Source organism: Ovis aries, chromosome 7, assembly GCF_016772045.2.
Source record: "Ovis aries strain OAR_USU_Benz2616 breed Rambouillet chromosome 7, ARS-UI_Ramb_v3.0, whole genome shotgun sequence".
NCBI classification, from domain to species: Eukaryota; Metazoa; Chordata; class Mammalia; order Artiodactyla; family Bovidae; genus Ovis; species Ovis aries.
The window spans coordinates 60,267,480-60,283,830 of NC_056060.1; the positions used below are offsets into that span (position 1 = coordinate 60,267,480).

The 16,351-nt window shown below is 40.7% G+C and overlaps 1 protein-coding gene across 5 annotated transcripts in view; it reads right to left on the reverse strand.

Moving 5' to 3' along the window:
- SLC12A1 (solute carrier family 12 member 1) overlaps window positions 1-16,351 on the reverse strand; it is an 87,850-nt gene that overhangs the window by 45,977 nt on the left and 25,522 nt on the right. For all 5 annotated transcript variants that reach the window (XM_060418605.1, XM_015097058.3, XM_060418604.1 and 2 more), the window contains 6 exons: window positions 11,977-12,061; window positions 8,517-8,668; window positions 7,254-7,361; window positions 6,839-6,962; window positions 4,742-4,843; window positions 2,430-2,585 (listed from right to left, as the gene is read on the reverse strand). In XM_060418605.1, coding sequence (XP_060274588.1) covers window positions 2,430-2,585; window positions 4,742-4,843; window positions 6,839-6,962; window positions 7,254-7,361; window positions 8,517-8,668; window positions 11,977-12,061 — 727 coding nt within the window. The remainder of the gene's footprint in view (window positions 1-2,429; window positions 2,586-4,741; window positions 4,844-6,838; window positions 6,963-7,253; window positions 7,362-8,516; window positions 8,669-11,976; window positions 12,062-16,351) is intronic.

A 16,351-nucleotide genomic window follows, 5' to 3' on the forward strand; every position in this document is an offset into this window, starting at 1 on the left:
ATTTTCAAGAGGCTCTTTAGTTCTTCTTCACTTTCTGCCATAAGGGTGGTGTCATCTGCATATCTGAGGTTAATTGATATTTCTCCCGCAATCTTGATTCCAACTTGTGCTTCATCCAGCCCAGCGTTTCTCATGATGTACCCTGCATATAAGTTAAATAAGCAGGGTGACAATACACAGCCTTCACGTACTCCTTTTCCTATTTGGAACCAGTCTGTTCCATGTTCAGTTCTAACTGTTGCTTCCTGATCTGCATACAGATTTCTCAGGACGCAGGTCAGGTGGTCTGGTATTCCCATTTCTTTAAGAATTTTCCATAGTTTGTTGTGATCCACACAAAAGCTTTGGCATAGTCAATAAAGCAGAAATAGATGTTTTTTTAGAACTCTCTTGGAAATATCAGCAGATGTTGACAATTTGATCTCTGGTTCCTCTGCCTTTTCTAAAACCAGCTTGGACATCTGGAAGTTCACAGTCCACGTATTGCTAGAGCCTGGCTTGGAGAATTTTGAGCATTACTTTACTAGCATGTGAGATGAGTGCAATTGTGCGGTAGTTTAAGCATTCTTTGGCATTGCCTTTCTTTGGGATTGGAATGAAAACTGACCTTTTCCAGTCCTATGGCCACTGCTGAGTTTTCCAAATTTGCTGACATATTGAGTGCCACCAGGGAAGCTCTCTGTCCTCTATTTTGATTGTGGTGGTAGTTACAAGATTGTAAATTTGTTAAAACCTATAGACTGTACACTATAGGGGGTTAATATTAATATACATAAATTATGTGAAAGTACTGTGTGTGGAAAACTTGCTGGGTACCAAGCCTTGTGTCAAGAACTTTAGGAGTCTTTGTCTCTCTTGAGCCCCTTCACGGCCCATTTAGGTCAATGCCACTAAGCCCCATTTAGCAGAGAAGGAAATGGCAACCCACTCCAGTATTCTTGCCTGGAGAATCCCATGGACAGAGGAGCCTGGCAGGCTATAGTCCACATTGTCACAAGAGTTGGACACGACTTAGCGACTAAACCACCACCACCATACCTGTATTACAAATACCATACAGTAATAAAGAAAAACAACAAAACCAAACTCTTCAAAATAGTTACTATCTTCTCTTTTCTACTATAATTGTGTAGAAGGGTCAGGAGCATGTGAGGGTGGCTGAGGGTCTGTCTGGCCCCTGAGACTGGACCGCCGAATACTGTACTCTTCAATCTCTAGCCTCTCCAAGCGTCAATCCCTTTCACTGGGTTTAAAGATAACATCTGAAGTCCAGATCCAACTGAATGATCAACGGCACCTTCTTGCTGCTCCAGATTCTTTAGCATGATATTTAGGTGTCTTGTTTATCTGGCCCAACCTACTCACCTTCCAAGGTTCACGTCAAGCCCCTTCTCACCACCTGAGGACTCCATCATGCTAAAGGCCTTGGTGTATGCTGCGCTTAGTCACTCAGTTGTGTCTGACTCTTTGCAACTCCATGGACTGTAGCCCACCAGGTTTCTCTGTTCATAAGCCTTGGCAATCCTTAAATATGCCTGATACTTGCACGCTTCCTAACTTTACTCACGCTCTTTTCTTCTGCCTACAGTAGCCATCCCTGGCTCCATCTGATTAACCAACCCCTGGTCTCTTGCCTTTTTTTTTTAAGTAGCTTATTTGTTCATTCAACAGGTATTTATAAGTACCTGCCGAGTGAAGTTTTCTTGGACAACGCTAATCACAGTTAGAGCTTCCCTGGTGGTAAAGAATCCGTGTGCAATGCAGGAGACTCGGATTCAGTCCCTGGGTTGGGAATATGCCCTGGAGAAGGAAATGGCTACCCACTCCAGTATTCTTGCCTGGAGAATTCCATGGACAGACGAGCCAGGTGCGCTACAGTCTATGGGGCGGCAAGGAGTCAGACTTGATTTAGACTAACAATAATCACGGTTAGTCACTTCCTCTCCTTTTCTCAGTAACTTGTTCATGTCACTCTCATGGTGCTTGCTATACTGTTATATAGTTAATTGCTTATGTATGAGTCTGTGCTTCTTGAGGACAGGCATTATATCTCATTTATCAGATATAGAAGGATTATATCATTGGAAAGCTTATGGGGTTTGATATCAATACACTCCCATTAAAATATCAGCTGCTTCTCATCCTGATGGTCACCTCAGTGAGTGGTCACCTCTTTGAACTCGTTTCTTCATCTCTGAAACGAGACTAATAATACCTAATATACAGCACTATTGTGAGAATTCAGTGGCACACAGTATACAATAGGTGTTCAACAAGGGTAACTATTGTATTATCATATTACATTATTAATATCTGCCATACACATGGCACACCTAGTCACGGGAGGTGCCAAATAAACATTTGTTGAGTGAATGGATAGTTCGAGAGTGCTTAAGGAAACCCTCTCTGTGCAATCCTTCTTATCTTACCTGGCTTCTTGTAAGTCACGTATATATAGAGGAAGAACTCAATGACATAGGTGATGACAGCTGCCCACCAGTTGATGACAAACATGACCGCACAGCACAAAACAGCTCCAAAGAGAGACACCCACATGTTGTAAATACCATATGCAGGTCTCCATCCTGAAATTAAAATAAAAAATCTATGTGCACAAGAAAAATGTCCACACTATACCATCATACCACTGTGTATTTTTAGACTATAGGTAACATGTTTTTTGTTTTTTGTTCCCTAGCATAAAAAATCAGAACTTTTCGATCAAGTTCCTAACTCTGTTATTAGTTTTCTGTGTCTTGGTCCCTGGCTTATGAAGATGTAATCACACCAAAAAATAATGCTGTGAAATGTAGAAAATGTGTCACTTGAGGCCCCTCTACACTTCCTGGATGCCAGGATTTCTTCCCAAACAACGAAACCCTAAGCATCTGGTATCTATGTCATCAAGAGTTGAAAGGAGGCAGGAGAGATGGAAAGAGTGGGGAACAGCAGGCCAGCGGGGACACCTTAGTGGCTCAAGAAAGAGGAGGTTAAGATAATGGGCTTTTTCCTGCGGAGAAGGCAGAGCAGCCATCAGATATCCGCTATTTCTTGCTAGCTCTTCTCTCACCCTAAGAGGATCGTGCTTGCCCTTTCAGAAACAACAGTCTATGGCAAAAGAGGGAGAAATTTTTCTGCAACGGCTTTTTAAACCCGATACACTAATATTTGCAATGAAAATACACAGTGAGAAATATTTTCATACATGCATGGGGGGTTACTGTGTTCTATTAGTTCCCTGAATTGAAAGAAGCTGGGAGACAGTACAATCAGGGTAAAGAAGCTGTGACTTGAAGGGCACATTTGGTCTGTGGGTAAAGAATCCGCCTGCCAGTGGAGAAGATGCAGGTTTGATCCCTGGGTCAAGAAGATCCCCTGGAGAAGGAAATGGCAACCCACTCCAGTATTCTTGCCTGGGAAATCTCAAGGACAGAGAAACCTTGCGGGCTATGGTTCATGGGGTCGCAAACAGTTGGACACGACTGAGTCTCCACACTCACACACAAAGTATATTTTTAAATTTGGAGTTGCCAAAATACAACAGAGCTTTCTTTCTTCAGAAGCAATCTCCAAAATGGCCACAAGATGGAAATCACACTACAAGAACATCACTGGAAATGCCTTTATTTTTCTCTGTGTGTGGGTGTTTGTGTGTCAGAGAGAGAAAGAGAGAGGAGAAAGAGAGGGAAGGAGAAAGAGAGGGAAGGAGAAAGAGAGGGAAGGAGAAAGAGAGAGTCATCTTTTGGGTTTGGTATCCATGTTATCTCTGTGCTTTTCTAGGCTTCCCCTTTTCCCTCTTCCTCTTTCCTCATTGCTTTCCATTCTTACCCCTGCCAACCTCTATTACTTCACTGCGGTTTTGAAAAAGGAACCCAGCGTGGCGTGGAAGCACACATTTCTATCATCTGTCATCTTCACTGACTAGAACCTCCTGTTCTCTGCTTAAAACAAGGCAACAAAACAGAAACAAAACTTCCTCTGTCATCTTCTGGAGCCTAGTGGCCTTGAGTAGATGAAGGCTCCCCTTCCATCTATCTTTTGGCAGGAGGTTTTCCAAAGGAGGCTTGAGTTCCTGGCAGACCCTAAAAAGTGAAGATGTGTTTATATCCTTAACAAAAGTCCTTGTAGTGAAGAATTTTCTACTCTCTTCTGATGGAAAGGCGAAAACATTCTAATGGCCAGTGGAAGCAAAGAAGAGGTGAGAGGTGACAAAGACAGGGGGAGGTTCTTTGGTGTGAAACTTCTCACCACTTTAAACAATAGTCTGAGGAGTGCAGGGGTGTCACCAGCTTCAGCGTGAATCTGCTCTGCCTGTACTCAGCAGGTAATTATGGGAACTACTCATCCTTCTCTTCTGCACCATGGGCAGAAAACAAATTGACAGTAAGAAAGTTTCAAATATACACATTCATTCCACTTCTGTGGTCACTTTCACCCTGGAAAGAAATAGTGGTGTTTTTCTACTGCTGCAATAAATGTGGTTTCTCTTGCAATGAATAATTTATTGCTGCAGGAGAAAATTGACTTTACGGTTGGTCAAAAAGGCCATTGCTCAAATGATTCTTTTTCTGTTTCAGAAGTCACCCCCCAACTCACCAAAAGAAAGTGAATTACACTGCCCACTAGGATATAAGGAAGCATATAAACACAGATTCAGTGGTTTTCACTGACTTATTTCATCTTATTGAGAGGAACGGAGTTGTTTGCTTAGGTTTATTTTAGTTTTGAAAAGTCAACTTACCTGGAGATTTGGCGTAAGAGGCATGAAAGCAGGAGAAGTTAATAAGTGCATATGAGGCCAGGAAAAAGTTGGAGATGATGGGAGCGATGGTGTTCAGTTCCGCTGTGAAGGAAGCAGAATTGAGTGTGTACATATGAGTGATGAGACCAGGGGCTGAACAGCTGTTACAGTCTGGAAGTTTGACTTTATTTGGAAATTGAAACCATAGCTAGCATCTGTCAAAGTTTAAGAAGGTTGTGATTTTTCTTTGGATCTGCACTCATTTGAAATGTATTTTCAGCCAAAATTTCTATAAAGTAAGAAACAAGAAAACTCACCAATAAAATGGACAATCAAGATCTCTACCCACAGAAAATTCAAGTGGAAGTGGATAGAAAGTTTGGAAACCAGGCAGATGACAAAATTCCCTGTAGCTATCGCAGAGGTACCAAATCCAGGGCCCTTTATCTGCTTTGTATACCATCAAAGGGTTTTCTAAGTGCTTCAGTGTTAAAGAATCCACCTGCCAATGCAGGAGATGTGGGTTTGATCCCTGGGTCAGGAATATCTGTCGGAGAAGAAAATGGCAACCCACACTGGTATTCTTGCCTGGGAAATCCCATGGACAGAGGAGCCTGGCGGGCTACAGTCCATGGGGTTGAAAAGAGTTGGACACGACTTAGTGACTGAGCATGCATGGAATCAAAATGTTCTACAGGGTGACAGGTTAGTTAAACACCTGTACATCCGAACCATCTAACAGGATATATCTCTGCATATACCCAGCTTGCTCTCTCTGACTTTCAGAATTTTTGTTAGTCACTCCTACTTTTCTACATCTCTAGAGAGTTTTACCTCTGAAGGTTTGCCAAAAAAAGTTTTGCCTCAGTAGGTAAATATCCAGTATGGTTAAATCCTAGCTGGGATGTTTACTGTATGATATAAAAAATAATTTAGAGATGTTCTCATTTATCTGAAGATCAGACAGCTACCACCTTCAGTGAAGAAGATGCAGGTGGAAGCTGAGTGTGACTGTAGGAACATGGATGTCAGCAAGGAGGTAGGCAAAAATAGCTGCCACAAAGCTGTCACCATGAAGCTGATCCACTGCGTTCTGAAAGAGTGACATTTAAGACTATTATTTAATGTATGCAATTTTAAAAATCTGGGGCTATTTGATCACTTAACTGAAGTCTAGGACAATAACTGAAGTCTTAAAGTTTAAATTATAATTGAAACATATATATACATAATTACTTTTTAATTTATTTATTTTTTTAAATCTAACATAGATTTAAAAAAAAAGTAATTATGTGTAGACAGGGAGAGTCATATGTTCCCCTCTTCAACCTTGTGGAAATCTTATGAGGATGCATGAATTATAGTCACTTTCTGAGTTTACGGGATGAGGAGAAGCCCTCGTTGTCTGGCACTACTGCTGAATCTGACTCTGCCTGTGTACGCATAGTTACTATCATCCTTGCCTTCTGCTCACCTGCAATGGTGGTACCTTAAGGAGGAGTGAGGGATGTGCAGGCTAACTTTGAGGTGTGTGCCTCTTTGAGATTATGTAGCTGTTTCTATATTGCTTAGGGAGAAAGAGCCGAGGTAAGTGGTTCTCAAATATTAGTGGTTTATGAATTTCGGGAACTTGTAAAAATTCGGATTCTTTATCACCAGAGATTCTAGCTGTGGGACTGGGTGTGACCAGTCCACAATTTTCCAGATCCACAGATGACCACATTTTGTGGTCAGCAGGCCACATTTTGAGAATAGACATTTCAGCTCTACTGCTGGCGGCCAGGAGATGTAAGGACAGGTGGCAGCTGGAGGCAACGTGGGATTAGACAGTATCCGGCAGGTCAGAGGAAGAAGTCAGTTGCATTTGGTTGGATGGATTCCCAACATTCAGATTCAAAGAAGAGATTAAAGTCCAAAGCCCACCTCAAGTCCTCCAAGGCCCTCCACACACAAGGATTTCTCATTTCCTTCTTAGATTGCAATATTCCCAAATGCAGTATTAGACATAAAACAGATAATTTCTCAAGGTCACCGGAAAACCCTATGAGTAATCGGAAGAATTTGTTGGCTTTCAGTAAGAACAAGAAAACTACAAACCAATAAGAATGAACGCCATGGCTATAACAAAAGTGAGAAAGTATCCTCTCAGGGGCTCATTGTTCTTCCCATATCCCTTTGCAAAGAACTGCAGAGCTTTGTAGATGTTGTCCTTGCACAGAGCCTAATGGAAAAGAGGAGAAATTCGTCATTTATATCTATGCAGAGTCATTTTCCCTGGGCTATTCAAACAAGATTTGGGGAAAAGACGAAGTGATACACAATATGAAGCACAAGTTAACACTGCAGTTTATCATTCTTTATATTATTTGAATCGATCTCGACTATGTGCCAGACATAGCATCAGAGCCAGATGCAAACATTAAACTGTTTCAGAAAATGATGGAAAATGATCACCAGTGAGAGCGGATATCTCAGAGGGAGGGAGAAGCACGTGCTCTTATGCGTATGTCACCTGGAACACTTTGGGCGCGCTGACGAGGGAGGCCAGGGCCGAGGAGAGCGTTGCAGAAAAGATCCCAGCAGTGATGAGGGGGCCGAACCCTGACACCATGCTCATGACCTTGAGGAGAGAGGTTCAAGTAAGGAGACTCATCCAACAGAGTTAGAACAGAAATTTGAGCCAAATTTTAATGCAAATGCTTCCCTTTCCACTTTCTGGGGTTTCGAATCTCTTTTGTAAGCTAATTGCTTCTAATCAGATGTTTTCCCCCCTGCTTCATTCTGAGTTCTTAATAGTTTTTTTTTTTTTTTTTTCAAAATGGAGATGCCTTTGTTGTTGCTGTTTTTGGATAAAAGGAACAAATGCTCACCACAATATGTCCAGAAGATATTGGAAAGAATAAACAAGGAAATGATTTCAAGGATTTTTGTATTTTTCCCCTCTGTCCTTTCTGGGCATCTGTTTCTTGGTCAACGGGAAATTCTATCCAGCAGAAAGTGGTATTTTAATAAAGTCTAGGGAGGGACTCAGCTGTTTACCAATCTTTTTAAAAGGCATTAGCCTTTCTTGTTCTTCCTGCACATAGAAGCTTTTCAAATCTTTGCTTTTCCTGTGCTCATTAAACATAATTTTAGGTCTGAGACATGATGAGATTCTATCAATTTAAGCCATATTTGTAATAATGACTTCAGCTGAGTTAATTTCTCTTTGTTGGTTATTAAAGTAGATGAATGAAGCCTTGACAACAAATTTGCTTCTCCTTCTGCTCACCAATCATTCAGGCAAATTAATCTGTTTTAAGTTCCACAGTCTCCCCAACCTCCCTGGTTCCTTCCCCGCCCCTCATTCTTCTCCCCTTTCCACCACTCACAGTTCCCCTCTTGGCCTTGTCCTCCATACACTCCAGGACCATCACAGAGGCTTTTCCTGAGTGAAGCCCAGGCATGAAATGCGTTCCAAGTGCTAACTAATCGAAGTCTCTCCAGCTGCCCACCAGGAAATCTTACATGATTGATTGGAAGATGCATAATGGCGGGTGGTAATCTTTCCCTGGGTGACGCAATTCATACAACTGCCTGTTCTCGCACCACCACAGTGAGTGTAACCACATAATGAATGCCTATAGGACTCCCTTTCCTCCCACACAAACTATTCCTTGCTGAATTCGAATCAGTCGATAACCAATCTGTTGGAGAGTCAGAAGTTTCATTACACATGATGTTCTAAAAAATGGAAGCAATAGCAGGAAACATTATTAATTTTTGAAGTTCCAACCTGGAAATTGTTCATCAGCCCATACTGACACGGTTCATGTCGACATCTTGAGAAGTCATAGCCTAACCCACAGGCTGCTGAACCATTGCAGTTCATCCCAGAAATGATGGTGTCATTCACGCTCCCAGTGGCATCTCGGACCACACAAGCCCCTGGGAACACAACAAGGTTTGTCATTTCCTTACTTGAAGGGTTCAGATATCCCCCAAAGACTCAAGCGGTAAAGAATCTTCCTGCAATGCAGGAGTCTCAGGAGATGTGGGTTCGACCCTGGGTTGGGAAGATCCACTGGAGGAGGAAATGGCAACCCACTCCAGTATTGTTGCCTGTAAAATTCCATGGTCAGAGGAACCTGGTGGGCTAACAGTCCATAGGGTCACAAAGGGTCAGACACGACTGAGCATGCACACTTGTTTTTCTTCTGAAAACATACTTAGTTTACTTTGACCTATTCTGTCTTCATGATCAATATTTCCTCTGATGTGATACCTGAAAGTTCCCATCCTCTGAGGCCTGGGAGCGGCCCCTATCTCTAAGGTGTCCTTGGGTGGTTAAAGTCTCAACTTTCTGCCTGCCTCTGTAAGACGCTTGGGATTGAGACTTCTTTCCTTTTTGAAGTGCACATAGCAGTGCTTTGCACGTAATATTTATTCAATTCAGATTTCCAGGTTAATGCTACTGATTGGGAGCTTTCCAGAGAGAAGGATTTATTTCCTCATCTGTAAGGGAACCAAGGGATGACATTATTGAATACTAGTAATTAAGAGAACTGAGCTCTTATTTTCAGCTAATGGTATTCTTTGTATAATTTCTTAAGCCATTATAATTTTACTTTTTATGAAATTTCAATGGTTTAAAAGTTACAGAAAATATTTGGGGATAAAATGTTAAGATTTCCTAGGCAATGCGTGCATGCATGCTAAGTCCCTTCAGTCATGTCTGACTCTGTGTGACCCCATAGACTGTAGCCCACCAGGCTCCTCAGTCCGTGGGATTCTCCAGGCAAGAATACTGGAATGGGTTGCCATACCCTCCTCCAGGGGATCTTCCTGACCCAGGGATCCAATCTGCTCTTATCTCTCCTGCATTGGCAGGTGGATTTTTTACCACTAGAGCCACATGGGAAGCCCTTCCCAGGTACTATTCGTGGTCAAATACTGCTATATCAAGTATTTATCTCAGTTTATTAGTTTTGTACCTTTGAGTTAATTTCTGTTATTTTCTGTAACAAACATCCTATGAACATCTTTGTGCATACAATTTTTCTTCTGTAATTCGAAGTATTTCTTTAGGATAGATTCCTCAAAATGGAGTTATATGCATTTTAAAGATTCTTGACATATATATTTAAATTATTTATTTTTCTTCTGAATTTTTCTAACTGTATCCTCTGCCATTATGTATTTGATAGGATTATTGAGATATGAATATAGCTGTGAAATATATATATAAACTTTTCCAAACTACTTGAAGGGTAAATACTTTACAAACTAAATGCCAGTCAATGAAACTGTTCATTTTGCTTTTCAGTCTCCAGCCAGGTGAGTTCTCATTTCTTGCTAATTATTTTAAGAGACATTCCAGTAATAGATATTAATGGGAACTCTCAATTATAGAGCTCATACTCTTTGAATTTATACTCTTTGAATCAAGGAAAGACTTAAAACTTATTGAATCCTTTAGCTGAAAGAGTCATTTAAAATGATCAGTGCAGGAACCCTTTCTATATAGCCCTGAGAAGTGGCCTACCAACCTCTACTTAGATACTTGAAATTGTAAGTGTTGGTTGGTTACTAAGCAAAACTATCCAATCCTTTTTGCACTGTTCATTTAGGCTGAGCTGACTTTTAAAAATCTTGTGGTTTCACTTCTGCATAATCAAACTCCCCAAATTCCCATGAAGCCAAGCCATGAGCTATTATTTGAACTAATGACAGGCCAGGGACCTCATGAATATCCTTTTCTTATCCTGAGAAAAATATAGAAACACAGGTTTTTCTACCCATCAGAACCAATAAATGAGAAGAATCTCTGAAGTCAGGCCTATACCTTTATTCATCCCTTCCTTTTTACTTTGTAGGAGAAAGAAAAACCATTTGTGAAATTTAGGTAATTTCAATGTCATTTAAAAAGTACTGATTTCCTAAATCATTGGAATAATATCCCTTGATTTGTAACTAAACTTGGCAATGTCACAATAGAGTTAATAACATTATCCAATTTCTGGAAATAAGAGGCAGTGAGAGAAGAAAGAATCTAAGTTAATTGTTTTGCTGTTTTTTTTGCCCCAAAGAAAGAATCCAACTCAGAACATATGTACTATCTCAATTTCCTTCATAGTAAGCAGAGGACAACCAGAATGTCCCCTTTTAAATGGCCAGATGGGATTCCACAGTGGTCCAGCTTGGGGCTGTATTCATAGGTGTGCACAGAAAAATTTTCGTCTCTGAATGTTTCACATTCCTTCCTCTCCAATAATGGCACAAGCTGGAGGTGACCCCCAACCAGGAGGAGGTGTGGCTGCAGGCAGCAGGTGGAACAAAAGTCAGTTTAAGAACAGCAGGCAAATTCACATATTTTCTGCTCACTGAGCAATGTGGGGGCTGGCCGCCCACACTGCTGGCAGCTGGGTCTTGTTCTGATTGCCTGCCAGTTGGTGACGGTGACATTTCCACATTAGGGACAGCAGTGCAAGGAGGAGTCACAGTCATTCATTCTATATCTTTCCTACTTTCCTAAGGGTTTTGTCATTGTTGTTTTTGTTTTTATTTGTTTTGTTCTGTTTTGGACTCTTATTCTGTCCCTCACCTGCCTCCTAAAGGCAGGGGAGGAGGTTGCTAGAAGTGGTGGCTTCCCTGGCAGTGGAATTATTACCTGCAGCAGCAAAAAAAATCCATTTTTGTGTTCAGGTAGAATGAAAGTGACTGGAGAAGGAAATGGCAACCCACTCCAGTATTCTTGCCGGGAAAATCCCATGGATAGAGGAGGCTGGTAGGCTACAGTCCATGGGGTTGCAAAGAGTCGGACACAACTGAGAGACTTCAGTTCAGAATGAAAGTGAAAGTGAAGTTGCTCAGTCGTGTCCGACTCTTTGCAACCCCATGGACTGTAGCCTGCCAGGCTCCTCTATCCATGGGATTTTCCAGGCAATAATACTGGAGTGGGTTGCCATTTCCTTCTCCAAGAGATCTTCCTGACCCAGGGATTGAACCTGGGTCTCCCGCATTGTAGGCAGATGCTTTACTGTCTGAGCCAGCAGGGAAGTACCAGAGACACCTGTGGTTACACCTTAATTGCATTCAAACTCCTAGAGCACCCAACAAGGGAATTTAAATTGTTGTCTATTAAAAATTTTTCAACTTATGTTCCATGGAAAGCCATGAAACATAAAACTTGGCATGAAAAGCAACTGGATCCCTTGTAATTCTGGCATTCTGACACCAGAGACAACATAACTTACCCACGCAAATGGCTACTCCTATGTAGGCAACCGTGGTGATGAAGATGGCCAACATGGTTCCTTTGGGGATGGCATCTTGGGGATCCTTTGAAAAAATAACGTAGAGGAACAAGGAGAGAGAGTGGAATAAGAAACAGATATCACTTGGAGTTAGTTCTGTATTTTCAAAATTTTAGGCTACCCTTCCTGGGGCAAGTTCTAAAGAGAAAAAAATCAAGCAAATGGCAAAGTGCTGAGCTCCAGTTCTTTTTGGACAAAGACAAGGTGTTTAGAGTGAATAAAGAAATCTGTCGAACTTTGTGCTGAACAGAAGAGATCTGTAACTGACCAGGAGGGAGTTTTTACAGAAAAGTAGGCTAGATAGTTCACTCACTAATACCTCTTCCTGTCCCTCCCCTTAATCTCCTGTGAATTTCATGCAGGTGTATCAGACCACAGAGTACTGAGGGGGCCGGGTAACATATCAACGTAACATATCTGGTACACTGGCGATATATCTCTGTGTGTATTCGTTTTGTACTAAGCTTAGACTTGCTTTAAAAAAATCACTTTGAATGAGCAAAAAGGATAATCTGCTACATTCTCCAATCCCTCAAATTCTTGTTTTGGAATCTAGTTCAGGAATAACTGCAATGAGAGATATTTAATTTCCATAGGCAGGCATAAAGAAAGAGGCAAATTTAAGCTTATACCAGAAAATGGGCTTTTCTCTTGCTCATAAATGTATATAAATTCACTGAGCTGAGCTCACATCATATATAATATACCGTTTTATATCCTATTTTGGGGGTTGAATCATATCATAATCAATTTCCAAGCAGCATAACTTCTCTATAATAGAGTTTAACTTAACAGGGATTATTAAGTAGAGAGTTCAATGTATTCATTACCTATAAGACAGTGCTGGCACAGAGTAGGAGTTAGTAAATACTGAACTGAGGAAAGCACCATCCCAGTAGGCATCAGTTCCCCCTCCAGAGGACATGAGACTCATCGATACAAGTGAGCAATCAATGCAGTCAAAATCTGAGTTCTGTGTTTCATTAACTTAGATCTGCTGATCAAATCCATCAGAAAAATCAACTCATAACGAATGCAGACTCAAGCTGACAGCTGGAAATGTTAATTAAACCGAGTAAATCTGTCCCCACAGGGAAGTAAGCCAGCCCTATGGAGCCATTCTGTAGCCATTCATTTCTTCCCACTCTTGTAGGAATACTGTGCACAGGATTTGTCTGATATATGCATCCTCTTCATTTCAAGCTACTGTCTCCAAAAGAGAATGTGTGCACTGAGTAGCGCACAGAGGGAAAAAGAGGGCACCCATGGCCGAAATGAACCCCACTCAATATCCATTCATAGTATGTTTCAAATTTCCTTTCAGTGATAAAGGGTTTCTTGAGCTATCAGTGAAAATTGAAGAATTGATATAAGTGGGAAGAAAGGAGATATATATAGGGAAAAGAGGCATGAAGATGAACATAAGTGGTATACCTAAAACACAAAGATCCCCTAGAGGAGAGCATGGCAACCCACTCCAGCATCCTTGCCTGGAGAATCCCATGGACAGAGATCCTGGTGGGCTACGGTCCATAGGGTCACAAAGAGTTGGACATGACTGAAGTGACTTAGCAAGCATGCACCCCACTCTACACATAAGATAATTTCCATGTCGATGTAGACCTGCTACAAGCTCAAATTTTCCTTATTTAGGAGTTATTTGAGGGTCAAACTTGATGTGATATAAGTTGGGATGCCAATATCTTAATGTCTGGTCACATACTCACACTGCCTGTCCTGGCTACTTTTCCTCTAGTCAGGACAGGACTTAGATTCTTAGTTTTCATTCCAAATGTTTATTTCCATCCCTTAAGCAGTAGCACAAAATCTCACCTTCCTTCACCTTTTTACATTAAATATATATTTTTTTCCCCTTGGGACACAGTACAAGCAGTCTTACTAGGTTGCTGCTGGTTGCGTGTCAACCATATCCTAATCTTTCATCTCTGAAACAGCATCTTAACTCTCCTGATTAGATCTGTGTACCTTGAAAATCTTCTCCCACACACATATTTACAGACCATCAATAGTGTGTTAACAAGTAGAAGGTTCAGGATGGGAATCTTGTATAGCATCCCCTTGTGCCAGTTCCTGCTAGCTGTCACTATCAGCCTGAAGAGCCTCGGAATCTTGAGAAGGATTCTGAGGTTGTGAGCAGAGGTAGTGTCTTGCATATCCCCAGAATGTGCAAATAACACGTTTACTAAGTTGAACTGAATTTATTATGCTCTAGTTTCACTCTCAGAAACAATTATTACTATAAGTCCAGAACTTTGGTTGCCACATCCCAACATGTGGTCATCTTTTAGTCCTTAACATGCTTGACCCCTCTGGCTTCTGATCATGTTAATTATTACATCCTAAAGCATCATCATCTCTTGATTTCCTCTCTCTTGGGTTCCCCAGTCCCATAGCTCTTTCTCTCTTTTTTTTAAATTTATTTTTAATTACAGGTTAGTGTAGTTACCCACTAGACATCTCCCCTCTGTTGTCCTTCCATTTTAACCCCAATGGCTAAATCTGAGCTTCAACATGGAATCAATTCGGTAGGTTGCAACCAGCATGAAAACAATACAGTAGAATAGAACTGATGTGAAAACATCAGAGGACATCATTTGTAATAAAGTATTGAACTGTTTAGGAGAAATTTTTATATGTAGGCACTTGGTTGTGATATATAGTATTTCCTTACTGTAGATCATAGTAAAAAAAAAAAAAAAGAGAGAAAAGAAAAGAAAGAAAGAAAAAAAAAAAAAGCATCCTTTCCAGTTCCTTTCCTAACTCTAACAAAAGCTGACCTGTTTTATCCATTTTTCCTGCACTGGTCTTGTCCTAACTACATGCTTGAGAAGGATCAAGCAAGCTCTTCTTCATATCTTTGATGCCTGGTATAAGTAACTAATGTTGGCTGAGTTGAACCGACTGCTAATCAACAAACAATAAAAACTTAGTCCAAAGAAAACACAATATTCTTTCAATGTGTTCTTACAGTTTACTGAAATTTAAACCTATGACCTCTGATACTTTTTCAAATCTTGAGAAACCAGAAGCTCAACGTCCAGAGTTAAATTTTGTTAAGCAGCACTACTTACTTACTTCATTATGAAGAAGTTACTTAATTTTTCTGAGCCTCAGCATGCTCATTTTTATGTCTCATCTCTGCTGAAGAATTTACCATGGCATCGTAGTCCTTAATATAACAAATGTGAATGCTTTTGTTCATTGACTCAGTAAATATTTATTGAAGCTTTGCTAGCTCCAAGGACACAGCACTGAACAAAACCAAAGGCAAAGTCCGCACTTTTATGAAGTTATATTATAGAGCAAACATCTCTCACTCAGGCCCCTTTAAATGCCTTTCTCCTTACCTTGTAAGGATACTCAGCCTATCAGGGCTTCTCCACTTGAATCATGAGAGACTCCTTCCTGGTCCCACAATTTTCCCTTGCCTGTCTGTCCTTTTGTCTTCTCTGCCTGGAATACCCTTACATTTCTTGATTGTTGTCAGTAATCAGCTTTTGCTTTTACTTACTGCTCAAAAGTTTCTTCATTGCAAAAATTGTTCCTAATGTAATTATTTCTTCTTTATTTTTATTTCATAATCCACTTGGACAATGCATTCAGTTTGCATATATATATATATACATATATACACATATGTATATATATACATTATGTACACATATCTCCCCTGATAACTTGCAAATATTTCTAGTCTTCCAAAGTTGATTGTAAAGTTTTTGAGGTAAAACCTGTGTTTTCTATTTTTTTCATATGTGGTAAAGATTTATTGTCCTTTAATATCCATTCTCACCTTCCTCATTTTAATACTGTTACTGTTGTTGTTGAGTCACTAAATTGTGTCTGACTCTTTCGTGAGGTTTTTGTGAGGAGCTCGCCAGGCTCCTCTGTCCATGGGATTCTCCAGGCAAGAATACTGGAGTGGGTTGTCATTTCTTTCTCCAAGGGATCTTCCCGACCCAGGGATCAAACCTGTGTCTCCTGCATTGCAGGTGGATTCTTTACCACTGAGCCACCAGGGAAGCCTACCCTTTAATATTAGAACTCCCTACAATAATACTAGATTTCCTTAAAATTTTACCTGGGCACATGGCTGTCCAACTAGAGATTACATTTCCCAGTCTTCGCAACTAGGTAAAGTCACAGAGGGGGCCTCTCCAGTGGCTCAGCTTACTGAATAAGACTTTTGGAAGAACTATCAGGAATAGGATAATTTGGCAGTACAATTTGTCATTAAGAGAGAGAACGTTTTAAATAACTAGGAAACCTTGAAGAAATCTTCTAGCTTTGAAAT